Genomic DNA, 17,704 nt, shown 5'->3' on the forward strand with positions numbered 1-17,704 from the left:
AGATTCTCCAAGGCCACTGCATGTGGGTGCCTGTCTCGAGTGCCATGGTTAGAACTAGGTCACAGGCAGTAAACGGACTGATGGGAAGGGACTTCTGGCAGGTCTCTCCTCTTGTTTACTTTATTTTTAGCATCCACATTATTGAAAAACAATTCGCATGTCGGCCAATTCATCATTTGATGTATCAAGTCGAAGGCTTTTAATGTCACAGCTGGGCAACCAGCACCACGATCAATTCTAGAACACTTCCATCAATTCCACGCTGCATCTGGATGTGAATGGTCAAGATATAGGCTGTGTATCCCTAAGTTGAGAAAGCGCATTTCTCAAAAAGATAGGAATCATAAAGACATGGCCTCGGGGCCGACCTTGGAGCAGGAGGATCCCATTCTTAGAGTCTCAAGGCAGAAGCTCAGATGAGAGTCAGCTCTTAAGCTTGGCTGTCAGAAGCAGCTCAGGGTTAACACACACTTCCTCAGGAACTGGAAGCCTTGGAGGAGGCTCTTCTTGGCCTCCTTGTAACATCTGGTTATAGCATGGCGCTTATGGGGAGGCCTAACTCAAAGCCACTGTCTGAGAAACTCCTACTTCCCATGCCAACATGTGAAGGAAAACTTTGTGTCTCATTTAGCTGGGCTACCATTGTCTGCTGTAACAAAATGGGCCGTTTGGAGGCGAGGCAGGGAGTGCTGGAAGCAAAAGAATCATGGCACATATATCGCTGGGTAGAGAGGCAAGGATAGGGAGAGATATACTGACAAGCGGCAGGGCACAGTGGGGTAAGACTACAAAGTTCTGAGTTACTATCGCCAAGCATGGCGACTGGAGATGAGACTCATGTCCTGGATGTTTCAGAAACCTGCAGAAAAGGAACTGGGATGCTTTTGCCATGAAGAAATGATATGTGTTTAAGAGCTAGAGAAGTTCAGCCTGATACAGACATTATCCAATGGATGTGTTCATTGAAACATCACTATAGGTACCTTGCCAATAAATTCTATGCATACATTGATGGTGCTACACAGTCAATGCACTAAATAACGACAAAGAGACTCACTCCTAACTGCGCTGATACCAGACCCCAAAGGAGTAGGGACAGCATAAGCTCCCCAGGGGACAAGCCACTCACCACTCAAGGCACTCAGGACTGGCGGCTCAGCATCTGCAGATCCATTGGTGTGAACAGGAATATCTGGGATAGCCTCAAGGATTGACTGCCAAGCAAGGAAAGAGAGACAAAAGACATTTACCACACAGTGACGCTTCATCTCTGACAGTTTTGGTTATAAGCCTAGGTTTTAATAGCTGAGCCATCTCTCTAGCTTGACCCTTCATCTCAATGGGATTTATGTTCGGCAATATATGAATACTTTTCACAAAGAGACTTGGAGGTCTCATAAGTGGTTGTTTCCACCATTTGTTCAGATGGAACTCTGCTGGAGTACTCATAACTAACTCTTCCTTCCTTGTTCATATATTTATCTGTTTCCGCTAAGATATAAAAACTAGAATGCTTGATGATATATTTGATAAATGCCCCCTGCTAATCTAGATATATTCTATCTTAGTTACATCAGTTATATTGCTAATACTAATATATCAACTCTCTCCTTGTGAAATATGGAATAATAGCAACTAACAAAAAACTGAACCATCTTCCCAGATGTGGTGGGTACCTGCCTGCAATCCCAGCTCTCAGGAGGCGAGGCAGTGGCAGTGGCGGCAGTGAATTTACAGGCCAGCCTGGTCTACATAGTGGGTTCCAGGTTTACACAGTAAGATCTTGTCTCAAAACAAAACCACAAACAACAACAACAATAATAAAGCTCTAAAATAATAAATTCTCTTTTATAATCCTATTTCCTTTCTTATATTTTTGGTTGTGAGCCTAGCCTTTAATGGCTGAGCCATCTCTCCAGCCCTCCTATTTCCTTTCTTAGTGTGGCTCCCTCCTACAGGGAAATCCCGTCACTGCTCTGCACCCCACTTGTGCCATCAGAAGCTGAGTATCTCTTTATAGAGTTCCGCGAAGTGAGCTTCTGCTCATGTCTGGAAGGGTACCAGCAAGAAAAAAAAAAGACATAGAAACTCTACCAAAAAAATTACATGCAAGCTACGTATTCTATATAAATTCTAATGTGGAGTTATTATCTGTGAACATGTGTGACTTCAAGAAACTGCCATTCTATTAAGAACTTTTTACATGCTATCCACACATAAAATCCATCCTTTTCCCCAAAGACCATGATGCTGGGTCTTTTATTTTCATAATTATTTAGCAATCACGGAACACCTGCTTCATGAAAGCCCCTTTTATCACATGCTGCAGACTGCAGAGGGGAGTCTCACATTCTCAGCCTTGTGCTGTCTTTTGATTCCTGTTTTTATTTCAAGTGAGATTTTAAATCTCTATAAACTGTATAAAACACATGCAAATCGATGGCCGGCTGTTGAAATGCAGAGGCCTGTACTCTGCAAACCCGAGATGAAAGGACAGAGGTCTAGGGTCAGAGTTCAGGATCAGTCATACTTCTGGTGGCTCTAAAACCTAACACCGCAGCATACACGCCCACGGCTACAGTTTTGATTGGATCTATCGTCGAAATGTCCACTTAGCATTCTCAGTAAGTGGTGGACACTTTAACGAGTGGAGTCTGGTGGGAGGTTTTAGGTCACTGGGGACATACACCCAAGGGAGACTGTGGAACAGACCAAAACAAAGTGACAGTCTCCTGTGACAGCAGGGAAATCAGACAGAGTGAGACTATTGTAACTCCAGTGCCCAGCAGTGATCCTTAGGCAAGGATTGGCTCCTTGGATGACTGCAGGTATCAAAAGTGATGGATTATCCTTCTTATAACACAGGATGACATTTGCATTTGGCTTATGCACACCTTCCTGACCACTTTAGAGCATTCCGCATTGTGCACAGCACCTTACAGTGTGACTGTACAGGAATAGCCATTATACTGTATTACTGAGAAAAGTATGGCAAGAAAAAAACATCTGGCCAGGCAGTGGTGGTGCACGCCTTTAATCCTGGCGCTTGGGAGGAAGAGACAGATGGATCTCTGTAAGTATAAGGCCAGCCTAGTCTACAGACAGAGTTCTAGGACAGGCTCCAAAGCTACACAGAGAAACCCTGTTTCGAAAAACAAAACTAAAAAAGAAAGAAAGAAAAAAAAATAACATCTGTATGTGTTCACTACAAATGCAATGAAAATGTCTTCCATCTGTAGTTGGTGGGTCTATGGTTGAAGAGATTCATTTCAATAAATACTGGATGATCATTTGATGTAATTCAACTCACAGTCCACAATAATGCAATTATGAGACTAGAGATCCAGAACAACGGTCTGCATAATCATGAAAGATGAGAGGAAAAGTCCCAATGAGCCTTTTAAGAGGAAGGTATAACCTTTCTCTGAGTTCATCTGGAGAAAAACAACTTCTCAGAAGAAGAAGGAAGACTTGCATGTGAAGGTCACTCTAGCGGATTTCAAAGAGAGACCATTAAAATATGGGGGATAACTTGTGGTCACTTCAAACACAAAAAACAATAAAGATTTGGGTGAAAGGGTGCTGCACGAGAGAAGACTATTTTCTCAGAAAACAGGCAGACCACCTTAGACAAGTCCGCAAAGTAAAGTCTAATATTAGGGCAAGTGGTCGACGTATTCCCTGGGACAAAATCGTGGGGTCTAGGGGCATGAAACACTAGAAACACTCAAGACTTCGAGCTGCAGTGGATTTGCTTTTGGAAAGTCGAAGACTTCCATGCTCTCTCACTCACGTGACAGAAGCCCCAGCCTAGAGAGACTCCAGCTGGTGAACCCCCAGTTTCTTATAGCAAAGAGCCAAGAGACTTAGGATGTAGTCACCTCACGGAGAAAGCTGGAGAGCACTTTCAATGCAGGTACAGTAATGGTTGAGATGGCATCTTGGGGGAACCCCGGCAACTCCCATTTTAAAAATCTCGATTAATCAAGATTTCCAAGGAAAAACACCCTCTGAATAGCAACCCAAAGTAAGAGAATTTGGAGACTGCTGCCAGCGAGGTTGTTTCTAGACCCCAATATTGCTTTATTTATGCCACTACCAATTTTATTTTCAGGGGAGAAAAAGACCCTTGAGTGATTAATTCATCCCGCGCAGCTCCCCAATCCGCACGCGGGAGCAGGTTCTTTCTCTCACGTTACCATCCTGCTCATCTCTTCAACCTTCTAAGAGTCTTTGCGCAGACCATATGTGGTCGGTAAGATTTCTTTGACCCAATGCCTGGAAAGAATCGAAGCTGTGAAAAGCTAGCAGCAAAGAATGAAGAAAAGGAAAATGCATCGCTCTGACTGGTGACTGCGTTAGGTATCCATCCATCTTCACATTCGGCTTGGTGTGCCCTTCATTGCTGGCTTGCACGGGGCACTGGAGGCGGGATTTACGCTGCCTTGATGCAGTGAAGTGATTACATACAATGGTGGGTGCTCTCCTGTAAACCAGAGTGTTTCTGGGAGCTCTGCTAGAGCTTTAAGCAAGGCTTGCCCTTTGGATCCATGATGTGCAGCTGTCGGAATGGTGGATCATGAGGTGGATAAAGCTAATGTTTGGGAGGTTACTCGGTGACTGCTTCAGGAATGAAGAAGATGACCATGAGTGTCTGTACCAAAGAAGAAACTGCACTGAAGGACACAGCAACAAACAGTCCACGACCATGATCACACCTCTGGGCCTCAGAGATGGGTATGAAGAGAGGAGAGGCAGAAGCAGTTGAGAGTGATACGTAGGTATGGCCTGGGCACATGGGCACCACCCAGTGAAAGAGTAAGTAGAAGATGCTAGCTAGCTAAGGGCTGATTGGCATCATTGTGTAAGCCTTGTTGCAGGTAATCCTTTATGGAGACATCTAAATTTCCAAATAAGATCCCCTTATAATTGGGATGGATTTCAGGCGATCTCAAATTGTAGACGATGTTACTGCACCTATGTTCATAAATATATGAGTAACAACACCACTTTTCTAAACAATAGACAACTCTCAGGAGTGGGTGATTCATGAACGTCAGTTATCACATTCCTCAAAATAGACTAAGAAACCGCTGTCCCAAGGGAATCTCTCTGGAGCATACATTGGGCTAACATCTGCCTTCCATCAAACTGGCATCAGAGAACCAGGACCTCATCCAAGAGGGGGTGGGTCTTCCACTGTCTTCTTTATTTCTCGCCTCTGCCCAAAAAGCAGCTCAGAGACTCTTGCGTGTGGACTTGCACTGGTGGAAGCACAGGGGAAATGACAAGTATTTTGGCTGTTGCTCAAGGCGGAGGGGCAGAAGAATCTACGCAAAGAGAAAGCTGTGTGGGGGAGTCCTGAGGGGTCAGGCTGGGAATGAAGTTCTTCAGTGTTCCGCAGGAGCTTTCTCTCTTAGCCAGGAAACAAAGGTACTTGGAGGTTACTGTGGGGAGCAGAAGCCAACTCAGGGAGCTGCTGGAGACTATCTGGGGGAACGCTGTGAGGAGGGGTGAAAGTTCACAGCTCCCTCCACACTTGATGCTGTAGAGTTCACTTTGATTTCCAGCAACAACTGTGTTAATTAGCAGAGCCCCCTTTAAACTTAGATGATTTGCTGTTGCTTTTGTGATGCTGGAGTGTGAGCCTAGGGCCTCGTGGATGCTAGGCAAGCAAGTGTTCTTCTTCTAAGCTAGACTCTAACCTTGTTTTTACCAGTTAATATTCATTATCATTGTGGGAATGTGTATGCGAGGGCATGCGAGTCTGTTCATGGATTTGTGTAAATATGAGGTCAGCCTTAGCTAGCTGCTCCTCAGGAGTCGTCCACCTGAGATCGGATCTCTCACTGGGACCTGGGGCTCACAGAGAGGCTAAACTAGAGGCCAGTGAGAACAGACATCTGCCTGTCTCTGACTCCCTGATCCTGGGAAGAGAAGCGAGAGCCACCACACCTAGGTCCCTATGTGGGCACTGGGTTCTGAACTTAGGTCTTCATGGTCACACAGTCAACTCTTTCTACACCTCCTCAGCTCCCCTTTTTAAAATTTTTGGCATAGGGTCTCACTAGCCTGGATTTGTTAACCCCCTGCCTTAGCCTTTCCTGTAGCTGAGAATACAAGCCTGTCCCGCCAGGCTTGGAGGAAGGAAGATCTATCCATTCCCTACTTCGAAGCATCCTTCTTACTTGTAAGACAGTTGGTGGGTTGGCAGTAGCTGTTGATTTTGCAATCTTCATTCAAGTTTTCTTAATTTGTCTTGAAAAAAAAATCACTACTCTTACTTTCCAACATTGTTGTCTAACATGCAATTGCGCTGACATCAAGGACTTACCACGGAGCCACTCTGGAGGTCCACAAAACTACCTTCCTCATCCCGGGTACCGTTGGATAGGGTGGTACTCTTGAGAGAAGTATCAACTGGCTAAATGGAGAAACAAAACAGTCCCTCTTATTCAGAATTACTTCCAGTGAGTTTGTGCATTCCGCTGGCAACAGGGATGTGCGACAGATGTGAGATTATGACTGTCTGGGTCTGGATAGCTGTGTACGGCCAGTACTGAGGCACTACGGTGAGACCCTGAACACCAAGCCCTCTGCTAGATGCTGGCTTCTGCAATAGACACTCTACCACCTGCCACGTACTCTGCCTAACACTCTCTTGGCTTATTTCTAGGGCGCTAGATATTAAATAAAACACTTCATAGGCATAAGTAAGTGTACTCTTACTCAGAGAGTTTCTGGCAAAACTAAGGTCTTCCTGATCAATAGGAGGAGGATCAGACATGGCGGTGCAAGGTTATAACCCAGCACTGATGAGACTGAGTCAGGATGATTGAGAATTGTATAACAGCCTGGGCCGCAAAGGAAGATGGGTTCTGAAAAGCAAACTAGATATGTGTAATCCCTATCCGCCTGTGATAAGACCACAGGTGACAGCATGGGGCTGCCAAGTTCTGTGTCCGCTAAGAATGGTGGGTAAACTAAGGCCCACAGATGTAAGGGTGGCAGCCACTGAGGACCACATCTGGCCATGTCCATGTGTCTCATGTGTATGTACTATCAGACCTGAGCTGCTCATGTTAAGTCAAGTAGATGAAAACCACCTTGGTTTTGTTTTTGATTTGTTTTGAAATTACATTACTTTTTTTTTGTAGAATTAATCAGCAATAGTACCGCATATATTTTTCACTAGTAAAGCTAGAAAAAGGAGATTCTAAGTTTGTTTGATATAGTGTGCAACTGTATATTTTCAGTATAACTACTGAAAATGTGAATTTTCTTGACTAAAGATATAAAATTGAATAAATTTGAGAATTAAAAAACCAGAATATTTTGTCTTTTATAATTCCACTCGATTATTTCCCTTGATCATATTTCCCCCATATGACCTAAATTCTTTAAAAATGAACAAGAGGTAGGTGCGGCAGTATAGTCAGGAGACCCCAGCACTTAGTCGGTGGAGGTGGAAAGATGAAGAGTTCAAGTTCAACCTCAGCTACTTACGAGTTTGAAGCTAGCCTGGGCTATATGAGACATTGCTGCTCATAAATAAATAAGTAAATCAGATGATAGATAGATATGTAGATATATATCATCTATCTATCTATCTACCAATCTTTCTATTATATCTATCTATCTTTCATCTATCTATCTATCTATCTATCTATCTATCTATCTATCTGTCTATCATCTATCTATCCATCTATCTATCTATCTATCTATCTATCCATCCATCCACTCACTTCCACTCACTTCCCTCTGTCCCGAGCGCAAGCCTGCCTCCGCAGAAGTGAAACTGCACGACCCACCCTCTGCCATTTCCCAAGTCCACTCTGCAGCCCTTTGCTGTATTGCAGCGTCTCAGCTAGTGTTCATATTCAGAACTGTAGAGTGCGCATTTGTAAGTAAGTCTATTATTAATCTAACTGATTAACTCTGCCTTTGTCATTTTGATCTCCTTAACCTTTCGTCAGGGTGCTAAGAAGAAAGCAGAAGAAACTGTGTCCTTTTTGTAATCAAACAATTCTTTACTATTTTAAAGAAACAACTGAAATACAAGAACTGGCTGAACAAAGTTAATCAAAGTGCCAAATAACAACCGTCGACCTCTCCCCTCGCCCAAATCACTACACATGGCAGATTTTACAGGAAACCAATTTTCCACAGCCCTGGAATTCAGCAAAAAAATTCCACGATAGAACAATTGACAGCAATTACTAGATAAAAAGCAAACAGTAAGAGGAATAAGAGGGATGGAAAGATGGACTAGTAGTTAAGAGCATTGGCGGCTCATTCAGAGGACAGGGGTTCAATTCCCAGCATCCACACGGTGGCTCACAAGCATCTGTAACTCCAGTCCTAAGGAATCTGATGCCCTCTTTTGGACTCCCAGGCCACCAGGCACACACGTGGTACACAAACATACATTGCAGGTAAGCACTCTTACATACAAAATAAAATTAAAACATAATTAAGTAGCATAAGACAGAATTCCTAGGAAAAGACAAGAAAAGCAAGCTAATAATAAAGGGTAAACAAAGCAGGGGTGATGCAGGCAAATATTTAAACTTGGGTGAAAACACAGACACTAGGCTGATTTCTCCCCTAAATACGGCCAGCTCTTATATGTAACCCTAGGAAAACAAAGCATACCGAGTCTAAATAAAATAGACTCAGTACTGTAGGGTAAGTGGGCTACTTGCACAAGAGAGGTATCAGAGACATCACAGGGAAAGATATGTGAGAGAGAAACAGTGACCTAGCTTTTCGGGAAATAGGACAGCATCTTCCTCTCTCTGATTCTGTACTGGGGAGAGGGCTTGTTTGCTCCACCCACCCCCTCAACACACCTTAAAGCTAAGTGCTGTGAACACAAACAATTCTGCCTCTGAAGAAACTGAATCTACAGAGGAAACATACGACAATTTCCTACACGAATCAATGGAAAAAATCAATAAGTCCAGTTCTACAGGAGACCTTACGGAAGCAGTTCGCTGCCACGAGGGCTGAGATCTCCCTAGGGGGACATGTGTGGCGGCTTCCCTTTGCTTAGCGGAGGCCTTTGGTACACAGTGCTGAGGAGAGTGGGCTGGGGTTGCGGAGGTCTGGGAAGCAAACAGAAAGATACCCTAGGACCACACGCTCAACCAGAGGTGCTCCAATCACTGGAAGCTCAACCCCAGGACTCTAGCTGCTACCCAGTGGGAGTGCTCCAGTTCCCTCAGCAGAGGGTGCTCAGGCAGGGGTAAATCCTTTTCTGCTTGTGCCACTGAGCAAGCCACTCCATCAAAGTTAATATATTCTCCACACAAAATATTTACCTTCGGAAAATTCTGGAAAAACATTAAATATTTATATCTTAGTAGACACCTAGGATGCTGAAGAAATGTTTATATTGAGGTCAGTAATTTTGTTTTCTCGTGTGAGCTCACCCACAAACACCAAGAGCTAACTGACAGCATCCTCTACACAGGACACACAACACACACACACACACACACAAATCTATTCTGGTTATTACTTCTGAATGTAGTATTTTTGAAGATAGGATTTCACTCTCCTGGATTTACCTATGAAATTAGTCCCTGCTGAGAGCAGCAATGTGTGCTGATGCTGTCTGTGGTTGGTGCTTGGCAACCATTGGAACTGTGTGGGAGAAACACGGATGCACACCCTTTAGCTACATGTTGCTGTGGTGTATTGCTCACAGCAGCCTGAAGTGTAAGCAATCCAAACATCTATCGACAGGTGAACAGAGATGGCAACAGGGGGCACAATTATAAAATGGACTCTGACCTGCCAGTAGGTCTTAAAATTATAGTTATGAGTAAAGGCAAATGCTAAAGCAGCCTAGTGTTTAAAATTCCACCTAAATGGAGATGGAGACAAGCAAAGGTGTTAATCACAGCACGATTTGCCTCTGAAGGAAAGAAGGGCTGTCCACTGACAAGGACGGGGAGGCGTTCCGCGGACAGGGAGGGGTTCAGCGGTGAGGGCCATTTTCTATGATTTCAGTGACTGTCATTTTCTGGGAAGCACATTTGTTAAAACTAGTTGAATGAGACGCCTAAAGTGTGGTGTGTTATTTGTAAATTATGCCCCAGCTTCAAGAAGGCATAAAAAGAACTTGTATCCTCAATGCTTTAAACTGTTGCTTTGGCTTAGAATGCATCGCTGTAACACTGGGCATATGCATTTAAAAAGAAATTTTTCTTTGGGAATAAGAGTATGTTTTCTGAAATACACACAGAGTTGGGAAGCTAAATAAAAATTGCAATAATTTGAAACACAGTGTTGAAAAAATTTAGAATACGTGGCAAAGAGACTAACACAAAATTTGGCAAAGAGTGAAATATGATTCAAGCAAAGCAACAACCATGTAATTTGTGTGTTAGGAGATGGACCACAAGGATTGAGGAGAAAAGTTAACTTAAGATACAATGGAAGAAAATCTCCCGAAACTGAACAGAGGTGGGAAAGACTCACAAAGGCTGATCAGAATGAATGAAATAGAACCAAGGTCTTTGTCAAAGTTCAGAATCTAGAAAAAAAATGAAAAATTCATAATATTCAAGAGATAAAACAAAAAGTTTAAATAAGAAACCCAGATAACTTATTTTTAAGGGAATAGAGTCTAAGCAAGTACAGGGGAGAAAATCCTTATAACCTAGTAAGGGTATTACAGACTGACCGCAGAAAATAAGAAAAATTCCTTTGTGCAGGTAGGTTTTCTAGGGAAAGTGAGGCTTTATGTTGAATACAGACAGCCAGGAGGCTGTTGCTCCTGGGGAAACATCAGCTTGGTTTCCTAACCACGGGGCCGGGGGAGAGACTCACCTACCAGTTGATGGGCATCACAGAGAGGCAGTCAGTTAGTCCCCAGGCTAAAGTCACCCTTGTGCTGTTTGTAACTGCACTGGCTTTGATTTTTTTCATCATCAGTCTCTTAATCTGTGATTAAAACAAACTCCTACTTGTTTAAACCAAGGTTCCTTAGATTTCCTTTCCTAGGAAACACAGATGCAACCGATGCCTCTCAGCAGATGGCATGATTGTATTTTGCCATGAATTATAAAACAATGGCAAGTGTTGAGTTTGATTTTCCAGTTAAGACACTGGCAGTAAACTAGATTGACTGCTTCGCCTTTTAAATAAACTAGCATCTCCAATGAATATTTCATCTCTGTCGACTGAATACAAGAAAAATACCCTCATTTATCTTTACGGGACGTGACTTGTAGACTAGGATTTTGATGATAGTGATTGGAGTGTAAATCCTTGTAAGTACCAAACTTAGTGCCATTTGTTACTCACAGTCAAAGATCAACCAAGTGCAAGCCATGAGTATTCATTCATGCATGCACTGTAAGCAACGTACTGCAGGGTAAATATCTGTGCTAGTACTAAGACCGCAAGACTTCCTATGTACTTTATTTTAACCAGTGGATTGAGATACAGTTGATTTATAATTACTTACATAACTAAACTCAAATATAGAATATGTACTAAGCATATAATTTGATGAAATTAATTTAATAAGTTTTGATCAAATTAGCTCCTATGGAATTAGTCATTACTACAGTCAAGATGATGAACGCCACCAGCGTCCCAAAATAATGCTCATACCCTTTAGGGAATCTATATCCCTAGGGAAATCTATCCTTCCCTCCTTTCCTTTATCTCAACTCTCCAGGAAATCACTCAGTCACTGTGGGTTAGCTCATATTTTTGTATTTTTACATAAACTGAATGTTTTGCCTGGCTTCTTTCACGTGGTACTAGTTGGGGACCCATCCATGCCGTGGATGCGTGGCAAGGAAAGATCCAGGAAGCCACCAATGGAGGCACAGTTCTCTCTGCTCCCCAGTCATGGAGCCCTGGCTACTGTCCTAGTCTTACTTGAGTCTTCCCTCTTGGGTGTGAGGGGAGGGCAGGAGGGATTGCAGGAGATGGTGGAGAACAGGAAATGGAGGGGAATGAGAAAACCCAAAGAAAATTCAATCACCGCGTTCCTGAGTCATGTGTCTGTTTCATCGAACACACAGTCAATTACATGTTCACCTATTAAACTTGGCTCATTTGCTGCTGACTATTTTTCTTAGGAACTCATGAAAAGTAGTCAGGTGTGCTGACAGACGTGGCTGTCCAACCACCTCAGCCACACTGCACGAGTCTAAAGTCTAGCATGACTGTCTCGAAGAAATGGCTTCATCCTAATCCCCATGCATTCTTCCATTACTCACCAGAGGGTCACTTGTTTTGGTAACTCCTGGCAGTTCTTTTTCTTCCTTGGTGCCATCCAACTGAGTAGCACGGTCACAAGACTCACTGGACTAAGGAAAACAAAGAAATTCATTTTTCTTCAGCTCATCACTGCAAACACGGCCATGTATTGCACTAAACAAATGTGTGATTTATAAAGTTACACAAAGACACACAGAGTTAATGGCTGCTTGTGTGTTGAGACAGCACATACCAGTTCATCAACGATCATAATACACACCTTGGGCTTTAACAATTATTTCACAGCCAGACATAGCTAGCTGCCTGCCTACTTCCTCGTTTCTTCCTTGAGTGCATAAATGTTATGATTTGCTCTATGATCCTACAGTCCAACTAAAGACTCAGTGTTACCGGTAATGATCACATATAGCAGGAAGAATACTCTGGGGACATGGACGTGTTTCCTGGGGTGTCTCATATCCTGTGAATACCATGCATTCACCTCAATGCTGAGGAGAGCAGAACGGAAAGATGAGAGTTGGCAGATTCATGCCTGGCTGTCATGGCACCGTTGGCCTTTCAACTATGAGTCCCTCATGCAAAGGGTAAGCCTTTATCCCTTTTCCCCTCTTTTTAAATTTTTAATACAATCTTTTCTCATTTTACATAGCTATCCCTGTTTCTTTCTACTCCCTTCCCTCCTCTCTCTTCCTCCATCCCCACCCTTCCACCTTCCCATCCACGCTTCAGAAAGGGTAAGGCTTCTCATGGGGAGTCAACAGAGTCTGACACTTCACTTCTATCCAAGACCAAGGTCCTCCCCTCATATGTAGGCTGAGCAAGGCATCCCTCCAAAGAGAATGTGCTTCTAGATGCCAGTTCAAGCACTCAGAATAAATCCTGCTCCCACTTCAGTGGCCTCACAGGCTGTCCAAGCCTCACAACTGTCCTCCACATTCACTGGACCTAGTTTGGTCCTATGAAGGTTCCCCTGCTATCAGTCTAGAGTCAGTGAGCTCTGACTAGCTCAGGTCAGCTGTTTCTGTGGGTATCACCATTATGGTCATGACCCCTTTGCTCATATTATCGCTCCTCCCTCTCTTGGGCTCGTGTCAGGTAGCTCAGCCCAGTGCTTCAATGTAGATCTCTGCATCTGCTTCCATCAGTTGCTGACTGAAGGTTCTATGATGCCAATTAAGGTAGTCATCAGTCTGATTGCAGGGGAAGGCCAATTTAGGTGTCCTCTCCACTGTTGCTTAGAGTCTTAGCTGAGGTCATCCTTGAGGATTCCTGGGATTTTCCCTTGTGCTAGGTTTCCTGATAGTACTTTAAAGGCTCCCTCAATCTCTCAATGATAACAACAGTCTATATTCCACGACCCCAGAGAAATAAGGAAAGAAGGAGAACCCTAAGAGAGACATGCATGGATACCCCTGGGAAGGGGAAACAGACAAGATCTCCTGCGAAAATTGGGGGGGGGGGGAGAAGGGAAGAGAGAGGAGAAAAGAAGGGGAGGGAGGAGGAGAACATGAGGGAATGAGATGCTCAGAAAGGGGGAAGGACAGTGAGGGAGAGAAAGGAAAGAGATATCTCGATTGAGGGAGCCATTAAAAGCCTTTACTCTCTAAGGATGCAGCTGACTGATAGAAACATATTGCTTTCAAACTGGGCTTACAGAAAATGTGTGATATTTGTCTTTTTGAGTCTGGACTATTTCACATCACAGAACAATCATCATCTTCCATCTGTTTGCTGTAAAGGACACAATTCTATGTCTTTATGGCTGAATAAAACCTCATGTATATAGTAATAAATAAACAACTGACTTATATCTGCATTCCACAATGGTTTATATGTTCATGTCAAAGAGGCCAGTCATATATATATATATATATATATATATATATATATATATATACACACATTTGTATATATATCATATATAAATATACAATTAAGAAATCAGTATTAGACTGAGGACTCCATAAACTCATAGTACTGAGCCAAATATTCTATCCCCACCCACCAGATGCTGGAAACTCTCCAGTTTTCATGACGTCTGACATACTGGGAGCCAAGTGCTCTGTTTGGGTTGGACAGAGCCACAGATCTCACATATACGGTCTAAGATTCAGCATCATTTCCCTTAAGGACACCATACCAGTAAGATGCAAATGCTGATTCTACGGTTGAATCGGCTTTCTGAAACATCAAACATACTAGACATTATAGAATCTTAAGCCACTCTGTAGACTCTTAGAAAATGCCATTTTCGTAAGCCTTCTCCAAAGCATATACAGTAGGTGCATAAGAAAAGCACCGGTTTGTAAATGGCAGCTGCTCAAGAAAGCAGAGGGAGCTCTGGTCAGGGTGAAGTGTGTGCACACATATATGCATACATATACACATATACATATACACATACCACACACACATATACACACATATACACATATCCATATTCACACAACACACACACACACATATATACACATAATACATACACAACACACATACAACACACACAACACACACATATACATATACACATACACACAACACACATTCACACATACATACACATATATATACACACACAAAACACACATACACACATATACATATACAAACACCACACACACATGCCACACACATACAGACAACACACATACACATATACACACAATACACAAACAACACACACATACACACACACAGACACACCCATGCCACACCTGGTCACTGGTAATAAGATACTTTTATGAGCACATGATCGTCTGCAGAGGCAGGGGGATCCAGAGCTCAAGGCCACCGTTGCTGAGTTTGAGGCCAGCCTGGGCTTTGGGAAACCCTGCCTCCAAAACAAAATAACAGAACCCAAATGGCACTGGGATCATCACAGTGGTCCACCAACACTCAGAAACAGATAGAAATTCCTGGAAAACTAGTTGGTAATGTTTCAGGCATCCTGAGTCTAAGAATAACATAACACAACATTGCTTTCAAGCAAAAGAGAAATCCATAAAAATCAAACCACGAAACAAGCCCAGAGTGAAGAGTAGGAAGGGCAACCGGGCACTCACAGGGCGATTGACAGCAGAGAGGCCACCTCGTAACCTGTTGCCAGCCCTGAGGTACGAGCAGAAGCCCACAGCCCAGAGGCACCCAAGTCAAGCGTGCTGACTTCCTTTGGTGGCTCGGGGGTCCCAGCTAAGGACCGAGCAGACAGCACTACCAGGTCACTCTAAAATTCTAAGAAAAACATAAACGGGAGAATAAAAGCAAAATACTAGTTTATGTGGGATGGGAAGAAATTAAATCATTTTCTCCTCCCTCTCAGCAAAACTGTCCCATGGTTGGCCAACTCTCTCAAAGAGCATTTGTTAGAACTCAGTCCTCAACACAGTAGTATTCAAGTGACACCTCAAAAAGCTGTGCAGGACCTTGACGCTCTTATTCCGGGAGGGGGACTGGTACTCTGAGAGTGGGTTCCTCAAGAAAGGAGGCATGTGTCCTCTGCAGCTTCTCCTGTCTCACTTCCCTACCACGGACGACACAGCACGAAAGTCTTCACCAGCTGCTCGGCCAGTCCTTCTTCGCGGCCCTTCAGCTTTGATAATGTTCCTTCCACCCTCGAAAGTTGAGAGAAATAAATCTCTGTTCTATACACATGGCCCAGGGTGTGGGCATCCCTTTCTAACAATATAAAATGGTAAAAATCGAAGAAAATATGGTCACCGGTTCTGACGAAAACAGATTGAGAGAAAGACCGTTGATAAGGGTTTAGTAATTTCCGAGAGATTCGGAGGCCACTGCAGTCTCACATTCAGAGCCATCGCCACAAATGAATAAACAGAAAGAAGTAAAACTTGAGATACCATTTTCAGTTAACAGTGTGACTGGTAAATTTTAACATCAACATGAACAGGGAAAAAAATTTTTTTTTTTTCCGAGTGACACTAGGTCCATCAGCCACATTCCAGGGAAGGCCCATGCTCAAGAGGAGCTGGTCAACACAAGTCAGACTACGTGTTTTCAGGGACTTTTTCTTATGCTTGTGTTTTTGTTTTTGAGAGAGAAAAAGAACATGAGTTAGGTCGGGGGAAGTCTGAGAAGAGCTGGTGGGAAGGAAAGAATATGATAAAACGTATGAAATTCATCAAAGAATAAGTAAAATACAAATAAACCCATGGGTGCTATAATCATTCATTGCAAAAATTAGAATTAGGAAGCTAGCAAATGATAGAGATCTAATCTACTAGCATTGCAAGACAAACAAAAAGGCACTGAAAGTACAAGACATAATTCAAGAAAAATGTAATTTTGATCCAAGTGCAGAAAAGGAGAAATAATGAGAATGTTTCGAATTCACAGAAGTCTTTTGCAAAAACTCAAAGCTGACTATTAACAGAATGAAAATGATAGTTTAGTGTCCCAGCAATAAATACAAACTTCCGAAGTGTGTAGAAATATATAAATGAAAGTGGGACATAAATAATGGAATCAAACATCGTGAGCCATAAAATTCCTGAAATTTAAATTGAGCGCCAACCCGCAAATTCCTGAAGGATAGCAATTTTAGCGCTTTCATAATCATTGGCTGGAGGAGGAGACCTGGTCAGGCGTCCTCATCAACTTGGACCATGAAGCCAATATGGACAAGTTCAACAGAACCGCCATATACGGGCTGCCCATGCATGCTTCAGCATTGCCAGGGCAGAAATTTCATTCTTTGTGTGTGTGTGTGTGTTTTTTTTTTTTCAAGACAGTGGTGGGTTTGAAGCAATGGAGCCAGGAGGGCCTGAGGTGTTAGAGTGGAAGAGTGTGACCCGTGCCTCCCTTAGTCCTGCTTTAGCGCAACGGCCTGAGGGGACCGGAGGATCCAGCTGAAAATCCACTGGACGGAGCTTGATCTGGAATCACTTCCTTACACTAATGTTATATAGTAAAAAAAGAAAGAGGAAGAAAGAAATGAGCATAGCTTAGCGGAGATAGAGCAGGAAGAGCAGAGAAGGGTAAACACCAGAGCGCTAATGTCCTTCTTGGGCTGACACGCTCATATCACAGACGGTCTACTCAATGGACAGCGGCTATCGCCCAGCTACTGGGAAAAACTAAAGTGCGTGGGGACAGCAAGGGGGACTTGGGTGTCCTGGCTGGGTGTGGGCTGTGGAAGACCTCCCGCACAGAGGGCGTAATAGAGAGCTTGCTGCCAACCTGACTGACTTATAGCAGGGAGGGCTTGACACTTCTGTGAGAAATAGAATCAAATTGGAAAAAAATCAGGGGCAATTTTACAAAATAGTACTGCTTCCAGTACCAGCTGACTGCACTGCCCTCCAGACCTCAGCTGACAAATGAATTCAGAGCAGCCAGAACCCAGCTGGACACATGCAGACCACACAACAGAGCACTCAATGGGACCAAGAGCCAGCCACAAGTGAGTGCCAGATGTACCAGCTCTTGTCAAATACTGAAC

The 17,704-nt window shown here is 43.4% G+C and overlaps 1 protein-coding gene across 2 annotated transcripts in view; it reads right to left on the minus strand.

The window, feature by feature from the left end:
• The window catches only part of LOC121442791 (rho GTPase-activating protein 28-like), a 174,818-nt gene that overhangs the window by 32,782 nt on the left and 124,332 nt on the right, over window positions 1–17,704 (minus strand). For both annotated transcript variants that reach the window (XM_041644404.1, XM_041644405.1), the window contains 3 exons: window positions 12,246–12,335; window positions 6,335–6,424; window positions 1,130–1,214 (listed from right to left, as the gene is read on the minus strand). In XM_041644404.1, the coding sequence (XP_041500338.1) occupies window positions 1,130–1,214; window positions 6,335–6,424; window positions 12,246–12,335 (265 nt within the window). The remainder of the gene's footprint in view (window positions 1–1,129; window positions 1,215–6,334; window positions 6,425–12,245; window positions 12,336–17,704) is intronic.

The sequence above is a fragment of the Microtus oregoni genome, unplaced genomic scaffold, assembly GCF_018167655.1.
Source record: "Microtus oregoni isolate MIOR12 unplaced genomic scaffold, Mior012 000095F_ref0000231, whole genome shotgun sequence".
Classification (NCBI taxonomy): Eukaryota; Metazoa; Chordata; class Mammalia; order Rodentia; family Cricetidae; genus Microtus; species Microtus oregoni.